Source organism: Trachurus japonicus, chromosome 10 (assembly GCF_045865225.1).
Source record: "Trachurus japonicus isolate A0001 chromosome 10, Traja_1.0".
In the NCBI taxonomy this organism is placed as follows: domain Eukaryota; kingdom Metazoa; phylum Chordata; class Actinopteri; order Carangiformes; family Carangidae; genus Trachurus; species Trachurus japonicus.
This window is the reverse complement of record NC_140916.1, coordinates 714,634-732,279: the sequence shown is the minus strand read 5'-3', so window position 1 is coordinate 732,279 and position 17,646 is coordinate 714,634. Positions and strand designations below refer to the sequence as shown.

Here is a 17,646-nt window from a genome sequence, read left to right as displayed (position 1 = left end):
ACAGCTGTAATCTCGTCCCTCTGCAGCCTGTCTGTCTCTCTGCCGGTGCCGCGGTCACACTGTGTGTGTTACAGGATTGATTAACGTAATGTACGGATTGTCGAGTCCTTCTGACCTCCGTTTGTTTTGATACTACATGTTTTACCTGGTTTCTCTGTGTCCACGACCACCGCTATCCTTCATCACGTTGAGGGATGTTTGATTTGCCACTCACAGTCCGAGCAGGAGCGTTGTCCAGGGCAACGTGACATAAACGCATACCCTGGCTCACAATGGCTACTAAAAATCATCCAAAGTGTGGGAAATAAATAAAGGTATTTGTTTTACACCTACCATATTTTTTGGGTGGTTTAGCTCTTTTGTTTGAAACGGGAAAAAGTCGCAAATTTGCTGCTATCTTAAAAAAAAAATAATAATAAAAAAAAAGGTTCGACTATCAGTCGACTATGGCAAAATCTGACGAATCAGATTCGACTATGAAAATCCTTAGTCGAAAACAGCCCTAGAATTATTATTATTAAAGTCTGCTCCCTGTTAGCTCAACTGGGACCAGAAGTGAGCAATTCTCCATTGACTCCCATGTTAAAATAGAGAGCCTAAGCGGAAGCAGGAAGTAGGAAGTAACGTCACCATGGGACCTCAATTCGGAAAAAGTCTCCATGTAAGTGAACGGGAGTCAAAATTTTATTTCGTGATCCAATTGAATCGTACCATGAGAAAACCATCTGACCTCTACCTGTTTAAAACATCACACTTCATGCCAAAAATCTGTCTTTTCTTCTGTTTAACCTGCTTCCTGTTGCTTCAGCTGTTGGACTTTGATTTTCTAAACTTGTTCTTTCTGAAGGTGTGTTCACATCGGACCTTTTATTTTTGTCACTGTCGCTGTCGCCAAAAAAATCGCTCTGTCACTCAGCTGCAGTCGCTCGTCAGTTTGGCACCATTCAACAGATTGCTATGATGACGTCATTCAAGCGATTCCAGTGAATTTCACCTCGCTCGGCGTCGACATTGTATCTGCTGCAGCTGTTTACCAGTTGTGGAAGTACCACAAGCGCCGTACAACGTCAAGCCGGCTTTGCTCTGCCGGACTGGTGGAGTTGTATTACGTTTCCATCGTTTCAATAATTGTCATAGTTTCGCATAGATTACAGCAGCCAATCAGTGCTGAGCAACAAGCGACTGACGGCCAGAGAGTTGGGATTTCTCATCTCGAGCGACAGAGCGAAAAATCGTTCCATCGCTTGGTTGCTGTAGATCGGAGCCCCAGCGATTTGTCGCCTGAGCGATTAATCTCTCAGGCGCTCATTTGCATTGACTTAAAGGTTCATGAGGCAAGATTTGTAAAGAAATGCACATGCGTTTTAAGTCTTTTACTGCTAATGGGCGATGAAGCGTTCAAAACCAAAAAGAATGAGCCCACTCGCGTATCTCTCCGTTGCCTTGAACAGGCTGTGTGCTGCATAATGAGCTGCAATTCTGGGTCTGAATTTCCCGCGCTGTCCGCGGATGTGACGTCAAATGACGCTTTCCTCCGCTTGCGACTAGCGGTCGGCGGATGTCTTGTAGCCTGAACAGTTACGCGAGCAGCGAGTAGAGAAATAATGTCATTTTCTTACATTTTAATATTTTTTCATGCGAGAAAGTGACGGTTTAGATTCCCAATCTGTTGTCAGTTTATCCAAATAACGTCTGGAAGTAGATTTGCTCCGACATTTTTCGGAGGAGTGCAGAGCCACACACGCAGCAGCAGCAGCAGCGGCTCGTCACAGAGGCTGCAGCCGGGGAGCTGAGCTCATCGGCCGGGCAGCAGCTGTCCTCCTCCCAGGGAAGAAAACCAGCCCAGTAACTTCCCCACTGGTTTTTAGAGGTTTTCTGCCGGCTGGTTGAATTGTTTTGAGGAGATAAATGCTGGTCTCATTGATGAAATCTAACAGTGGCACTGTGGCAGTCGCATTAGTTCATTTGAATGAAAAGTGAAGCTTCAGTTCTGGTCAGTTTATCCAAACAACGCCTGTAAGGAAATTCTCCGACGTGTTGGGAGGAGCAGAGCCACTAGAGCAGCCGAGCGGCACCAGCGGCTCATAGAGGCGGCGGCGGCGGCCGGTGCTGACCTGATGCCCGGGCGGTCAACCTCCCAGTGTCGCGGTAAATTGAGCACCGTACAATGAGCGCGGCATGGCGCATTTACTGTTTATTAACAGCCAAGCGCGACGTGTGTGTGTGTGTGTGTCTGCTCTGTGTCGTGAGACAGCAGGTCGAGGGGCTGACTGGCAGAGATGAGAGATAGTGAAGCTGTTCTTTTTTCCTGTGAGAGACTGCTGCGGCGGACACAAACCAAACTGTGGCGGCTGATTAATGTAGAACACTGGTATAGTAACGTTGTGCCGTTTCCAATTCAGCCACAGTGTCACTGTCACAGCATCAGCTGCTGCTGTGGAGAGTTGATGCGCGCTCCCGCACCAGCTTGGCTGATGGCTGCAGTAACCCTGACGGCCGCTACGGCCGTTGTATCGCTAAGGAGTTTTATTCCTCGATCTTGCCTCAAGCTCCTTTAATATGTAAACTTAAAATAAAAGGTCTGGTGTGAACGCACCTTGAAGCTTCTTCAGCTCTGAACAGATGATGAGACACTGAACGCTGTCAACTGCTTTGTCCTCAACTCACTGCTTTTATAAATAAAAATAAAGATCGTCAGTCGTCCTGTCAGGATGGAGGCACGAGCCAAAAAAAAAAGATTGTTCACGAGTCCCAAGTTTGATTCCAAGTCGAGTCTGAAGTCTGTGTGTGTGTGTGTGACTCGAGTTCGAATCGCAAACTCAAGTCCCCATCTCTGCAAGTTAGTGACATGAAGTCGTACAAATATGAATCTGTCTAAAAGAATCAGAGTCTCTAAACCAGAGAGTTGCAGTCAGTGTTTAGTCCAACAGGTATTGATCAGATATTGATTGTATATTGACAGACTGAGCTGAGGTCAGCAGCAGCTGATGAATCTGTGCTGACATGTGGATGATGTGTAGAAGGTCACATGATGAAGATCCACAAGAACACAAGGACAAAGCCCCTCTATTGATTATTGATCAGGACATGTCTGATCAGTTATCAATGAATTCATCTTCTTCTTTTATTCTTTATTCAGATTGGAGGGCTGCTGGTTGTCAGAGATCAGCTGTTCTTCTCTGGTCTCAGCTCTGAAGTCCAACCCCTCCCACCTGAGACACCTGAGACACCTGGACCTGGGCTACAACGACCTGCTGGATTCAGGAGTGAAGGATCTGAGTGGTTTTCTGGAGAGTCCAGACTGTCGACTGGAGACTCTGAGGTCAGTTCACTGACTGTTACTGTTATAGATCTTAGATCTTTGATCCACAACTGAACCTGATTGATCTTCACTCAGAACTTGAATCATTGACTTTGATTGAATTGATTAATGACATTTGAAATAGTGGTTGTTGAATATTTGCAGTTGTTGTTGTGTGAGAATGATTCTTCAGTTTCAGCTCATTTCACTCAGTGGTCATGAATAATGTCTGTTCACTTCAGTTCAACCTTCACACACACTCGTATTTCTCTCAGTCAGACGACTCATGTTTCTAGAAACTCTGGAGAAAATGTCCAGTATCAGCTCATCAACTCACTTCATCTCTATCACAACAATGTGCACAAGATCCTCACAACTCATGTTTGGACAAAGACACTGAAATTCACCTGTTGAAGAAAAAACTCTTCTTTCTGATCATCAATGAATTAATCTTCTTCTTTTATTCTTTATTCAGATTGATGGACTGCAGGTTGTCAAAGATCAGCTGTTCTTCTCTGGTCTCAGCTCTGAAGTCCAACCCCTCCCACCTGAGACACCTGAGACACCTGGACCTGAGCATCAACAACCTGAAGTCTTCAGACGTGAAGGATCTGGATGATCTTGTGGAGAGTCCAGACTGTAGACTGGAGACTGTGAGGTCAGTAGGGGGGCGGAGTCAGTCTGTGCTGCTTTCAGCACTGTTGTCAGCCAATCAGAGCAGAGAGAGAGAGAGACAACATTCAGCCAATCAGAGCAGAGAGAGAGAGAGACAACAGTCAGCCAATCAGAGCAGAGAGAGAGAGAGACAACATTCAGCCAATCAGAGCAGAGAGAGAGAGAGACAACAGTCAGCCAATCAGAGCAGAGAGAGAGAGAGACAACATTCAGCCAATCAGAGCAGAGAGAGAGAGAGACAACAGTCAGCCAATCAGAGCAGAGAGAGAGACCACAGTCAGCCAATCAGAGCAGAGGGAGAGAGACCACAGTCAGCCAATCAGAGCAGAGAGAGAGACCACAGTCAGCCAATCAGAGCAGAGAGAGAGACAACAGTCAGCCAATCAGAGCAGAGAGAGAGACAACAGTCAGCCAATCAGAGCAGAGAGAGACAACAGTCAACCAATCAGAGCAGAGAGAGAGACCACAGTCAGCCAATCAGAGCAGAGGGAGAGAGACCACAGTCAGCCAATCAGAGCAGAGAGAGAGAGAGACAACAGTCAGCCAATCAGAGCAGAGAGAGAGACAACAGTCAGCCAATCAGAGCAGAGAGAGAGACCACAGTCAGCCAATCAGAGCAGAGATAGACCACAGTCAGCCAATCAGAGCAGAGAGAGGCAACAGTCAGCCAATCAGAGCAGAGGGAGAAAGACCACAGTCAACCAATCAGAGCAGAGAGAGAGACCACAGTCAGCCAATCAGAGCAGAGGGAGAGAGACCACAGTCAGCCAATCAGAGCAGAGAGAGAGACCACAGTCAGCCAATCAGAGCAGAGAGAGAGACCACAGTCAGCCAATCAGAGCAGAGGGAGAGAGACCACAGTCAGCCAATCAGAGCAGAGAGAGAGACCACAGTCAGCCAATCAGAGCAGAGAGAGAGACAACAGTCAGCCAATCAGAGCAGAGAGAGAGACAACCACTGATCCATCACCTCTGTCCTCTGCTTCTCTTCTCAGATGGGGACCCTTCCCTCCTTCCCTCCCTCCCTCCTTATCTCCTTCAGACCATCTGAACCTCCCTCACTGACCTGAGAGCAGCTCCACTGTCTCTCTCAGAGTCCAGTCCACCATCCTCCCTGTGTGTTCTGGACCGGACAGAGATCATCACTGACTCTGGACTCATCTGATCCTCTAGTCACTCTCTGCTCCTCCTTCTCCTCCTCCTCCACCACCTCTCTCCTCGTCCTCCTCCTCCTTTACCTCTCTCCTCCTTCTCCTTCTCCTCCTCTACCTCTCTCCTCCTTCTCCTCCTCTACCTCTCTCCTCCTTCTCCTTCTCCTCCTCTACCTCTCTCCTCCTTCTCCTCCTCTACCACTCTCCTCCTCCTCTACCTCTCTCCTCCTCCTCCTCCTCTACCACTCTCCTCCTCCTCTACCCCTCTCCTCCTCCTCCTCCTCTACCACTCTCCTCCTCCTCTACCCCTCTCCTCCTCCTCCTCCTCTACCACTCTCCTCCTCCTCTACCCCTCTCCTCCTCCTCCTCCTCTACCACTCTCCTCCTCCTCCTCTACCTCTCTCCTCCTCCTCTACCTCTTTTTTAGACGGATGTGGTGACAACTTAGATGAACTCGCTGACACGGTCTCATCTTATGTTACTTTTTGTGTGGACTCTGTTATCCCAGTGAAAAATGTTGTTGTTTTCCCAAATAATAAGCCATGGGTAACAAAAGACCTCAAGTCCGTTATTAATAAGAAAAAAAAGGCCTTCTTCCTGGGGGATCCTTATGAGATCAAAGCAGCATCCAGAGAAGTTAGAGCTGAAATAGGCAAAGCCAAAAGTAAGTACAGGGAAAGAATTGAAAAACAATATACAAATGGGGATCTTAGGTCAGCCTGGAACGGGATCAAATCTATGGCTGCAATCAACCAGTATGGTACCGAGTCCAGTCAGTTAATTAGTGTTGATGGTGTTAAAGATGACTGTTTACCTGATGCTTTTAACACATTCTTCCTTCGTTTTGAAAGGTCTGATCTTAACAGTGAAGTCTCTAGGTTAAAGAACACCTTGACTCCTAGGAGCGACATCTTGATATGCAATGAACAAGTCAAGGTTTTATTTAAAAAAACAAAAAAGAGAAAGGCCTCTGGTCCTGATTCTATCTGTGGTCGTACACTCCACCACTGTGCCGAACAACTCAGTGGTATCTTCACCCTCCTTTTCCAGTTGTGCATTGATAGCTGTATGCTCCCTTCAATTTGGAAATCTTCTTTTATAATTCCCATTCCCAAGGTCAGCAAACCCAGAGAATTAAAGGACTTTAGACCTGTGGCACTTACCTCTCTGGTGGCAAAAAACCTAGAGAAAATCATAAAAGAGGAAGTCCTCACTCTGGTTGAGGGCAAACTTGACCCACTTCAGTTCGCATATCAAACAAACAAAGGTGTGGACGATGCCAAAATATTTATCTTAGACAAAATTTTTAAACACTTGGAGAAACCCAAAACTCATGCTAGACTGCTATTTGCAGACTTTTCATCAGCTTTTAACAAGATGCAGCCATACATTTTAATTGAGAGGCTGGCTGCCTATTTTAACTTGCCGGATCAGCTTTTAACTTTGTTCTTAAATTTTTTAACTAACAGGACACAGCAGGTTTTAGTAAATGGTAATTTATCCAATATCAAGGTGTCCAGTACAGGGTCTCCACAAGGCTGTGTCCTCTCTCCTTTGCTCTTTATCCTATATACGGACAGCTGCAGGTCCACTAAAGAGGACAGTTTTCTAGTAAAATTTTCAGATGACACCGCTGTACTGTCTCTTCTGCGAGATGCAGAGTTTGAACTTGAACATGGTCATGTACTCACTGAGTTTGCCAAGTGGTGCAATGATAGTTTCCTGGATTTAAATGTCTCTAAGACAAAGGAACTTATCATTGACTTCAGGAGGAACAGGCCAATTGTCAAAGCAAGCAGGATTCACAGTGAGGATGTAGAAGTTGTAAATTCTTACAAATATCTGGGCACGATGTTTGACTCTCAGCTGAGGTTCGACATCAACACTGAGACGGTGGTCAAACGTGCCCAGCAGAGAATCTATTTGTTGCGCAGGATTAACTCCTTCGGAGTCTCTAAAGTTATTCTTCACACTGCATATCTATCATTTATCGAGAGCCTCCTCACCTTTTCCTTCATTTGCTGGTTCAACAATCTAACGGTAAAAGATAGGAAATGTTTGAACAGTATTGTAAAAGTGTGTTCCAACATTATTGGCATCAGGTTGTGTGACTTGAACTCTCTTTGGGAGAAACGTGTCCTACAAAGAGCCAAAAGCATTATGAATCATGATCATGTTCTCAAAAATGAATTTGCACTTATGCCGTCAGGCCGGCGCTATGCGCTGCCTCCCAGAAAGACCAATAGATATGGCAGGTCATTTGTTCCCTCAGCAGTCGTGCTGTTAAATGCTGAGTTGACTATGTGAATCCTTCTTATTTATATGTATGTATACATATATATATATATATATATATTATCTTCATAGAAATACATATATTTTTTTTACCTCTATTTTTATTCTTAACATTGTTACTTTTTATTCTCCTAAGATTGCACTTGACCGTCATTGCCTCGTGTGTTACAAGTTTTATTTACACTTTTAGATATGAGTTGCATTTGTACATTCCTATGTTCCATCATGCTACCTCTGACATGTGTGTTTGGCTGTGTGTGACTGACTGTATGTGTATGATGGATTGTAGAAACTGAATTGCCCGGCAGGGATTAATAAAGTCTTCTGTTACTGTTACTGTTACTGTTACTGTTACTCCTTCTCCTCCTCCTCCTCCTCTACTTCTCTCTTCCTCCTCCTCCTCCTCCTCCACTACCTCTATCCTCCTCCTCTACCTCTCTCCTCCTTCTCCTCCTCCTCCTCTACCTCTCTCCTCCTTCTCCTCCTCCTCCACCTCCTCTACCTCTCCTTCTCCTCCTCTACTTCTCTCCTTCTCCTCCTCCTCTATCTCTCTCCTCCTTCTTCTCCTCTTCCTCCTCCTCCTCTTCCACCTCTCTCCTCCTCTTCTGCCTCCTCCTCCTCCTCCTGTTTTCTTCTTCATCCATTCTGATTAACCAGCTCCATCTTGTGGTTTGGTGAAGAACTGCAGCTCATTTCCACATTATTCAGTGTTTTTCTTTAACATGATGGAGTTTCAGATCAGGTTGCTATGACAACAGCTAACATATTAATGTGAGGCAGTTAACCTGTTTGACTGTTTGACTTGACCTGACTGTTTGTCCCTTACAGGACACTGTAATTCACAGATTTACCAGCTGCGTAGGGCGCCACGTTGTTTTAGTCTTTGCCCAACAAAGTAAACACTATTTATTTTTCTATTATGATCAATGAATCAATGTATATTTGATATTTACCTTTGCTTTTTACACTTATTCTGCTTCTGTAACAAGTAAATTCAAAGTCTCACTACATCTTATCATTGTATTTTTATCATATGTATTTGCTCTAATGTGAGTCTAAAAGTCAGGTCTGGTCTCCTCTATTACAGGTGAATATAGTTTTCAACCTTGGCTGACGGGACAATGTAATAAAAATAAAAAACAAACAAATCAAATCTCATGGTTGTTGTTATGTTATTATTATAATATATATCAATATTGGCCTTGTATTGAAATGAGTTTTATTATCTCAAACACTTAAATCTCTCTCTGATCCTGTCACCTCACTAACACCGTCTGTTACTGTTGTTGTTTTGTTACTGTCTCATCTATGGTTGTCTAGTATCACTGTTTTTACTTTTAGTACCTCTGTCCTTACATAACTTGTTGTATGTCACTGTACGTCAAACTAACTGTCATTCTGTGGTATGTCATTGCATTATGTTGGCTTTTTGTCTTTATTCTTTCTTCTTTTGTGTCACTGTTGTTGTATGTGCTTTTATTGTCTATATTTTAATGTTACTCCCCCTCTCCCTTAGGAGGTCTTATACCTCCTACCAGGCCATTGCCTTAATAAGAATGTATTCTTAGCAATTCTTGCCTGGTAAAATAAAAGTTTACTACTACTACATATTCCGGCGTAGGTTTAACCCATGGCCCAACGCACCGTAACACCCCGGAGTTAGACCCCCCAAGTCTGCTAACCGCTAGCTTCTCTAGTTGTAGCAACTTTAGCAATGACCGCACCATAACAAACAGCGCAGTCTATTTATCCACGCACAAACCGCAATCAAAAAGCCACTCATAGCCACAAATAATGCTCAGAACAGCACTAAACGTCATCAACAGTACACACAGGGTCCCAGCCCATAATACGAGGCATAAAACATCTTATTGAAAAGAGAGGAAAACAACTCACCCACTCTCCTCCAGTTATACGCTATGCAGCAACTTTCCGCATCCAGCACAGGGTCCAGCACTGACAACACACACCGTGGCCGACTGGCAGCACAAACATCTGGTTTCAGTGGCCACTTGCGTTTATCATTACTGCGATTTAAACAGGCTCATTACTCGTTACTTCACGTGCATAACTCAGAACTAGAGTTCCGTGGTGGATGTGAAGCGGTCGTGACGCAGCGACGTGCAAGTAAATGAATGAAAACAACAATGGCGGCAGTGGACGACAGTCCAGAGGGGTGTACTCATGGATGTACAGCGAAGCTAACCAACCAGGTTATGTTCAGAGTTTCATCCTAAAACCGACTATAAAAGCGCGGCTGTTTCACTATTTAACTTATTAACAGCTGCGTCACCTTTACTTTGAAAGTCCAGTGGAGTTGGATCAGAACGGAGCGTTTGACTGGAGGGAGAGATCACACTGATCCGCTGCTGTTGACTTTCTCTCTGAGCATCTCCGCCTACAGATGTTCACCATAGATATTCGATGGTTTTCTGAGTGTTTGTTGTGGTTGAAAGAATTGCCCCCATGGGTTAGCATTGTCGCTAGCGCCGGGTAGCCACGGTGTAACTCCGGTTTGCCTGCATCAATTTTAGTCGCGTTGTTTTGCTCCGCCCCCAACACTGGGTGACCATCAGGACAAAAATGGCCGGAATTCTCCTTTAATGTCTCGAAGGGGGGGGGGGCTAACTCGGTGTCCGACTGACCGAGCAGCGGCTGCACAGAACCAGAGCCAGTCTACGACAATATTAGAAATTCTCTGGTATGATAATTATGGTAAATAATATGAGAATTTAAATGATTATTGGTTTAATTTAACTCATATTAATAAAACATTCAGAGTTTCCAGTTCGTTCTGTAAAATATTTGTTGTTTATTGTGCACGAGGGACACGGACACGGACTGGACCGGAAGCTCTTCTATGGTTGGTTCTTGTTGGTTGGTCAAACCGCCGCCGACTGGACTGGAGCGGGAATCAGCAGATTTACTCTTTAAAAACAACACTTTTTCATTAAAACAGTTTGGTTTATGAATTTAGTAATGTCACTTTATAAAGACATTTCTGTCAGAGGAGCTCCAGAAACACGACAACAGCTGTTTGGTCTGTTTTTACGCTGTGTTGTGAAATGTGTGGTAGAGTATGAACTGTCCTTAGTAAATATTAGTAAATAGCCTCTGCTCTTTATTATTTTTTCTTCCATATAGTACTGTGTTTATTTTGCCCAAGCTGTGTGTTTTAAAAGTGGTTTGTGTTATTACAGGAAAACCTTTTGTTTTTTTTAGTTGTCTCTGTTTATAATTTATTATTTATAACATCTCATCAACTAACCAGACTAAACTAAACTCAACATATCAGTGTCACATTGATCCAAACACCAGACAAACTCAACTGCTCTATAATTCTTTAATTTTCATGTGATCGACACCAGGTGGCGCCAACAACCAACAACCAATAATCAGGACATGAGGGAGGAACGACTCAGATGGAGGGAAACACAACATCAACAAGAAGAAAACTAAACAATAAAACAACACAACAACAAGAAAACAAAAGAATAAAAGAACACAACAAAAAAACTAAACAACAACAATAAAACTAAACAATAAAACAACACAACAACAAGAAAACTCAAGACAAGAAAACTAAACTAGACAACAATAAAACACAACAACAGCAACATTTTCAGTCTAAACTCGGTGCTAACGGCTGCATCATTAGCCTGTTAGCCTGCTGCTGCTGCTACATGCTCATGATAAAAAAACCGTCAGATAAACTAGTTAATAACGTCACAGTTTTAATATCCGACTGTGCAAACTTTAAATGAGGCTGTGCACCAACCGTCCAGGTGAATAAAGTCGTCCACAGGTGTAAAACAGGACAAACACTTACCTGAGTTTCCTTAGTGCGCAGCAGCTGATGCTACTCTGCTACTACTAGCAGGCACGAGAACGGAGCCACGACGTCTCGCGATACTTAGTCTCTCCTCGTGTTGAGCCAACAAGTATTGGTTGAGCCCATAGACATAAAGATATCTTCTTTATATAGTCTATGATATTTATATGTGGTTGAGCCAGTCAGAAGTTTTATTGTGAAGGAGTCACCGGAAGTCTTATTGTTGTTGCTGAGTGGGAGACTTTATGTAAACTAGAACTGAACCCTCCGCCCACTCACTGCTGCTGCTGTGGATTATTCACTTGTTTGTTGTTGATGTTGTTTTTAACACGCGGTAGCATGTCTTACAACGACCATTAATGCACCTTATGTAAGTTATGTACTCATACAAGTCAACAGCCGAAGTAAGCTGTTCAGTGTAAGTTAAAATGGATAAAACAGAGGGGGGGAGGAGACAGAGAAAGTGAAAGTATTTAGTTCAGACGCCATTTTAAGACGAGAGGAGTTAGGCTGAAGCTGCTCTAGGTGAGTGTTAAACAACATTATTATTCACCGTTAAAGTCTCTGAATCTCAAGTGTGGAGGGAAGAAGAGTCAGAGTGAACTTGTGTCCACACAAAGCGGAGACAGAGGACAGCTACTTCCTGTTTGTCTCAGCCAGTTGTGACGAACTGACGTAGGCTACAAAAAAAGAGAAGAGAAAAGTAAAGAAGAGCAGATACCCGGGGTGAGGAGCGTGAGGAATGGATTTGCAGCTGTGTCTGTGTGTGTGAGTGTGTGTGTGTGTGTGTGTGTGTGTGTGTGTGTGTGTGTGTGAGAGAGAGAGAGTGTGTGTGTGTGTGTAATTTCCCGGGCTTTAAGAGGAAACCCAGTGGAAAGCTGGACAGCCGCTCTCCTGGCTTCGGTGTTTGGTCAGACTGGCCCGACCTGAACGATCTGTGTTGCATAAACTATAAACTGTTTTCTTGTCTGTAACAACATTGCACGTCTGTCCGTCCTGGGTGAGGGATCCCTCCTCTGTTGCTCACCCTGAGCTTTCTCCTGGTTTTCCCTGTTAAAAGGGTTTTCTATGGAGTTTTTCCTCAGTGGATGTGAGGGTCTAAGGGCAGAGGATGTTGTTACGATGCCCTGTAAAGCCCTTTGAGACAAACTGTTTGTAAAAAACGGGCTATACAAATAAAATTGCCTTGCCCTTGCCTTGTTGCTGGGCTGGTGTTACCCTGGAGTGGATGCGGTCTGACTCTGAGGCCGTGGAGGTCTCAGAGGAAGTTATATCTGACCCCAACATCTCTGTAAAAGCAACTGTGAATGTCTGTGCATGGGACACAACATCTACTCTCACTGAGGAATGCTCGAGGTCACCTCTTGGGGGCGCAACAACAGAGGCAGCGGCAGCAATGGACTGAGCTGAGACTTCAAGGGAAGACTGCATGTCTCCCAGCTGCAGACCACTCTGTCTCACACGCTGTGCTCAGAAATGCTGCCCTGGATGAGAACATTGTTACATTTGCTATAAAAGCGAGACTGCAGGTTTTACCAACTAAACTGAACCTCTCCATCTGGTTTCCAGGAAGTCATGCTCCTTACTGTATACACCATGGCAGTGAACAAATAGCTGAAACCATGTCTCACATCTTAAATGGTTGCCATGTTTACAGAGGGCTCTACATATGTAGGCATGACAGAATTGTAGATTTGATATCAGCAGATATCTCTTCTATCTTCAGGTCTTCCATCATGCTGTATAAGCATTCTACTGTGAAGCCTGTGTAATGATGTCTCAATGTTCTCTAATGTAACAGCTAACACTCCTGATGTTGTTGTTGTTAATGAAAATCATAGAGAGGTGTTCATTCTGGAGGTCGGCTGTACCTTTAACTATAGACCTTTTCAGAGAGTATAAACAAAGACAGGTGTGGCTCATTAGAAAATGCTCTGGTACACTAAATGGAATGGAGCCTTAGGCCCCGTCCAGACGAATACGCGGCTTCACCGAATCCGATCTTTTTCTTAATCGTTTTGAAAAAAATCTCCGTAAACACGGCATCGTTTTCAGAAATATCTGCATCCACACGCATCACCTGAAAACGACCCAAAACGCTGTAGTACCTACATACTGCAGGCGTGTGTGGAGCGTGTGTGGCGCTGCAGCGCTGCCTGCCACACATAAACACTTAAGACAGAGAAGAAGACGGAAAGTCCCCGCTGTAATTCAATAGAAGAAGTTCCCCGCTGTATTCAAACTCAAACATGGATTAAATGTTGACAGGAGTCGTGTCAGAGTAAATATGACGATCAGTGATGATTAAACAGACGTGATTCAGCCGCAGCATCTGAGCGACCTGACAGTAGTCGGCCGAGATGCAGCTGCTGCTGCAGCGGTGTGTGTGTGTGTGTGTGTGTGTGTGTGTGTGTGTGTGTGTGTGTGTCTCAGGTTACAGGTAGAGCGGCGGGGGGCATGACATCATCGTTTCAGAAAAAGTCCGTATTGGCCGTCCAGACGAAAACGCTGGGGCGGCGTTTTCAAATTTTCCCACTCTGGGACCCGTTTTCAAAAAATACCGTTTTCACCCCCCGAAAACGCCGGATTCGTGTGGACGCGAGGCCAATCCGACAAAGTATTTATCCGGATTCGAAAAAAACGGATTCGTCTGGACGGGGCCTTAATTAGTATCCTTGGTAACACCTGTATTTGTTTATACTGTCTGAAAAGGTCTATAGTCTTGAGGAGGCCTTTCTAACCGGGAGCGTACCTATGGTCCCTCTTTTTGAAAAAAACGTTTTTCCCAAAAAGGGTCCTATGTTCCCCGGTCGCAATACATACTGGGGAACATAGGACCCCTTTTCTAAAAAAGGGCCCTATGTTCCCTGCTGTTGCTGGTCGATGGACTCTCTCTACTTATCTGGACTCTATCTATCTATCGAAGGTGTTTGTGTTCATCTCTCGCGCGCTCTGTTTGGATTAAATAAACACAAATAGGCTACAAACACACACATTGGTCTCTAGTATTTGTTAATCGCGGTGTTTTATTTTGAAAAGGGTCTGAAAATTGACCCCCAAAGGGGGCGTTTGGCGTCATATGATTCTTCTTCCTCACAAAATGGATCCACAACAGGCTGGTTTCAGCCAAGAGGAGCAGGTTGTTTTAATGGAGAGAGTATGAGCGAAGCACGATCGCAGCCTGAAGCATCAGTGTTGCTGCAAATATGACAAGAGAGGAGGCTGCTGTTAATTTCTGACATCTGAACATTGCGCTATATGAAACGTTCTTCATTTAAATTAAGTAAGCTAGAGCAACAAGTTATTTTAAATTGTATTTTATATTGTTTTCATATATTTCACTGATCGAAATTATAGAATACGAGTGTGTGTTTTATTGAGCGTATGTGTGTGCGTATGAAAATAGTAGGTTTTTTATGTGCTGTGGCTACAATACGCGGCTTCACCGAATCCGATCTTTTTCTTAATCTTTTTGAAAAAAATCTCCGTAAACACGGCATCGTTTTCAGAAATATCTGCGTCCACACGGATCACCTGAAAACGACCCAAAACGCTGTAGTACCTACATACTGCAGGCGTGTGTGGCGCTGCAGGGGCGGCATGACATCATCGTTTCAGAAAAAATCCGTATTGGCCGTCCAGACGAAAACGCTGGGGCGGCGTTTTCAAATGTTCCCACTCTGGGACCCGTTTTCACCCCCTGAAAACACCGTATTCGTGTGGACGCGAGGCCAATCCGACAAAGTATTTATCCGGATTCGAAAAAAACGGATTCGTGTGGACGGGGCCATAGGCTATAGTCAAATATTATAATGAGCTCCTGACGCTCGGCTCAACGGGTGAGGAGGCGGAGACGCTCAGAGAGAAAGTCAACAGCAGCGGATCAGCTGATCTCTCCCTCCGTACAGAGGGCCTGGCAGAGGGCGAATAGCGCCGTTTGGTTGCTTGGGCAGCTTGGGTGCTTCAGGTGGAGCGCTCTACAGTTTGATCAGACCAACAGGTCCGCTTTGACCGCGATTGTCCCGTTTTTCAAGGGGGGCGGGCCGCCCCGCCAATAGAACGGTAGGGGAAACACTGCTCAGCTATAGGCTACAGAAGTAAACTTCTAGTCTTTATATTTGGCAGTCTGGGGCATGTGCATAAGTTGGTTGTGAGGGGCCTTCAGATGGCCGGCCTCCCTAAAAGAAGAGCTAAACAGTTGGCCAGGTACTGGTCAGTCTCAGTTATTATTGGTAGTCATTCAATCTGGAGGAGACGGTGTTTTTTGTATCCTTGAATGTCTGTTTTCTATCTGACCTGTAGGTCATTTTGTATGTAACTGTGTTCAGCCGCCCAGGCGCTTTGTGTCTGACCGTCTTCCATTCTCAACTGCATTGGCAGTATTTATGTCCCTTGTGCAAGAAGCCTTGTACTTCTTTCTTATGTGGGCATAAATAAATATTTCAAGTGTGTGTGTGTGTGTGTGTGTGTGTGTGTGTGTTACTTCTCTTGTCTGTCTGAGCTCACAGTCAGTGTTTCTGGTTTCCCTCTCAGACTGACTGAAGTCCTGAAGATGAGTGTTAATGAGGAGGAAGAGGAGGACGGACCAGAGTCTCCAGGATCCATCTGTCCATCTCTGAAGAGTGACCGGTCCAAAAGAGATACTCCAAACTTCAGTCCTGAACCTGGACCTGGACCTGGACCTGGACCCTCCAGCTGGTCTGTGAAGAGTAACCGGTCCAGAGGATTTATTCCAAACTTCAGTCCTGGACCTGGACCTGGACCTGGACCTGGACCTGGACCTGGACCTGGACCTGGACTTGGACCTGGACCTGGACCTGGAGGCTCCCGGTAAGAGACCTGCTCCAGCCTCTTTACCAGTGTTGAGTGTGTTGAGGTCCTGCAGCTCATAGTGACTGTGAGTCAACAGGAACTGGTTCTTGTGGTTGATCGGTGTCTTCGTACTAACTGCTCAGGTCTCTTCATGTTTCTTCTGAACTGATCTGATGAAAGAACATCTGGACTTTTTCCTCATAGAATACTTCACCAAAAAATGAAATTCAGTCATTATTGACTCCCCCTCATACTGATGAATACTCTTGAGTAGTTTTTTATTCCTCAAAGTGCATCTGGAGACCCGGGAGGCCGGTTCCTAGTCCAACCAAAACTTTATATGAGAGTAATAGGGCCTGACACAAAAACGTCCATAAAACTACACAACAACCATTTAATATTCCTCCACACTGCTCGTCCACTGCAATCCAAGTGTCCTGAAGGGAGATAGTCCAGAGTTTACCTGAAACAACGTCATTGAGGCAAGTCTGGTCACGTCCATGTGCATCGCCTGATCGCGCCCCAGGAAAATTCAATCCAGGACTGTTTGGGCTGTAAAAATGTCCTAAATGACGTAGTTTCCAGTAAACTCTGGACTATCTCCCTTCAGGACACTTGGATTGCAGTGGACGAGCAGTGTGGAGGAATATTAAATGGTTAAAATGGTGTAGTTTTATGGACGTTTTTGTTTCCGGCGCAATTGACTCTCATATAAAGTTTAGGTTGGACTACGAACCGGCCTCCCGGGTCTCCAGATGCACTTTGAGGAATAAAAAACTACTCTGGAGTATTCATCAGCATTAGGGTGAATCACCCCGCAGTGAAACAAAAACACTATAGAAAACAGAAAAACGTCCTCAGCTCTGAGAACATGAGTCATGGTTAAAGAGGAACTAAACCCCTAAACCACTTTTTTCTGCTGAAAACAAATGTATTTGGGTATGAAGTAGTGTTGTCGGTTGATTCTGGTCCAACTTTTGACATTTTAGTCAAAATATTTCAATTTGGTGTATTTTGTAGTAAAAATATAGAGTGACTGCCCTCTATGGGTTGAAACACGGCTATTACAATCAAATTTTTCTATTGGCTGAGATGGAGGCAGATGACGTTTTGGAGGCAGCTTTCGTCACCGGCCACCAGCTCCCCGACCAATCAGCACCGGTTGCTGCCTGCCGCTAACGGTTGCTAGGCGCTCTAGCTGCTCTGCTGCGGCTAACGGCTGCTAACAGCTGCCTGAATGGGAATCGTTAGTGTGGCCGGCGCTAACGAGCCGTTAACGAGCTAACGAGCCGGCGGATCAGCTGTAGATGCTGTGTCACGGCTCTGGCGTCCTCTCCTAGTAGTGTCCACGCTACTAGTGCTGTTAGAGTAGCTCGTTAGTAGCTCGTTAGCGCTAGCAGAAGTGTCGATGTGTGTTTATTACTTTTTTTGCTCTTTTGTGTGATTTCGCAGGTGTGAATGGGGTGCGGGGGGGGGGGGGGGTCGGAGAGTGCTCCTGGAGTCCCGCCCATAATCAAGGCATTTTTTGAATTTCAAGCTTAGAGCACGTCATCCAAAACTGAGGGGTTTAGTTCCCCTTCA

General features: G+C 45.0%; 1 protein-coding gene across 1 annotated transcript in view; it reads left to right on the top strand.

Moving 5' to 3' along the window:
* Window positions 1-17,646, top strand: part of LOC146979224 (protein NLRC3-like) — a 331,528-nt gene that overhangs the window by 269,922 nt on the left and 43,960 nt on the right. Inside the window, exon 5 of the mRNA XM_085788893.1 lies at window positions 3,140-3,322. Within this exon, the coding sequence (XP_085645019.1) occupies window positions 3,140-3,322 (183 nt within the window). The remainder of the gene's footprint in view (window positions 1-3,139; window positions 3,323-17,646) is intronic.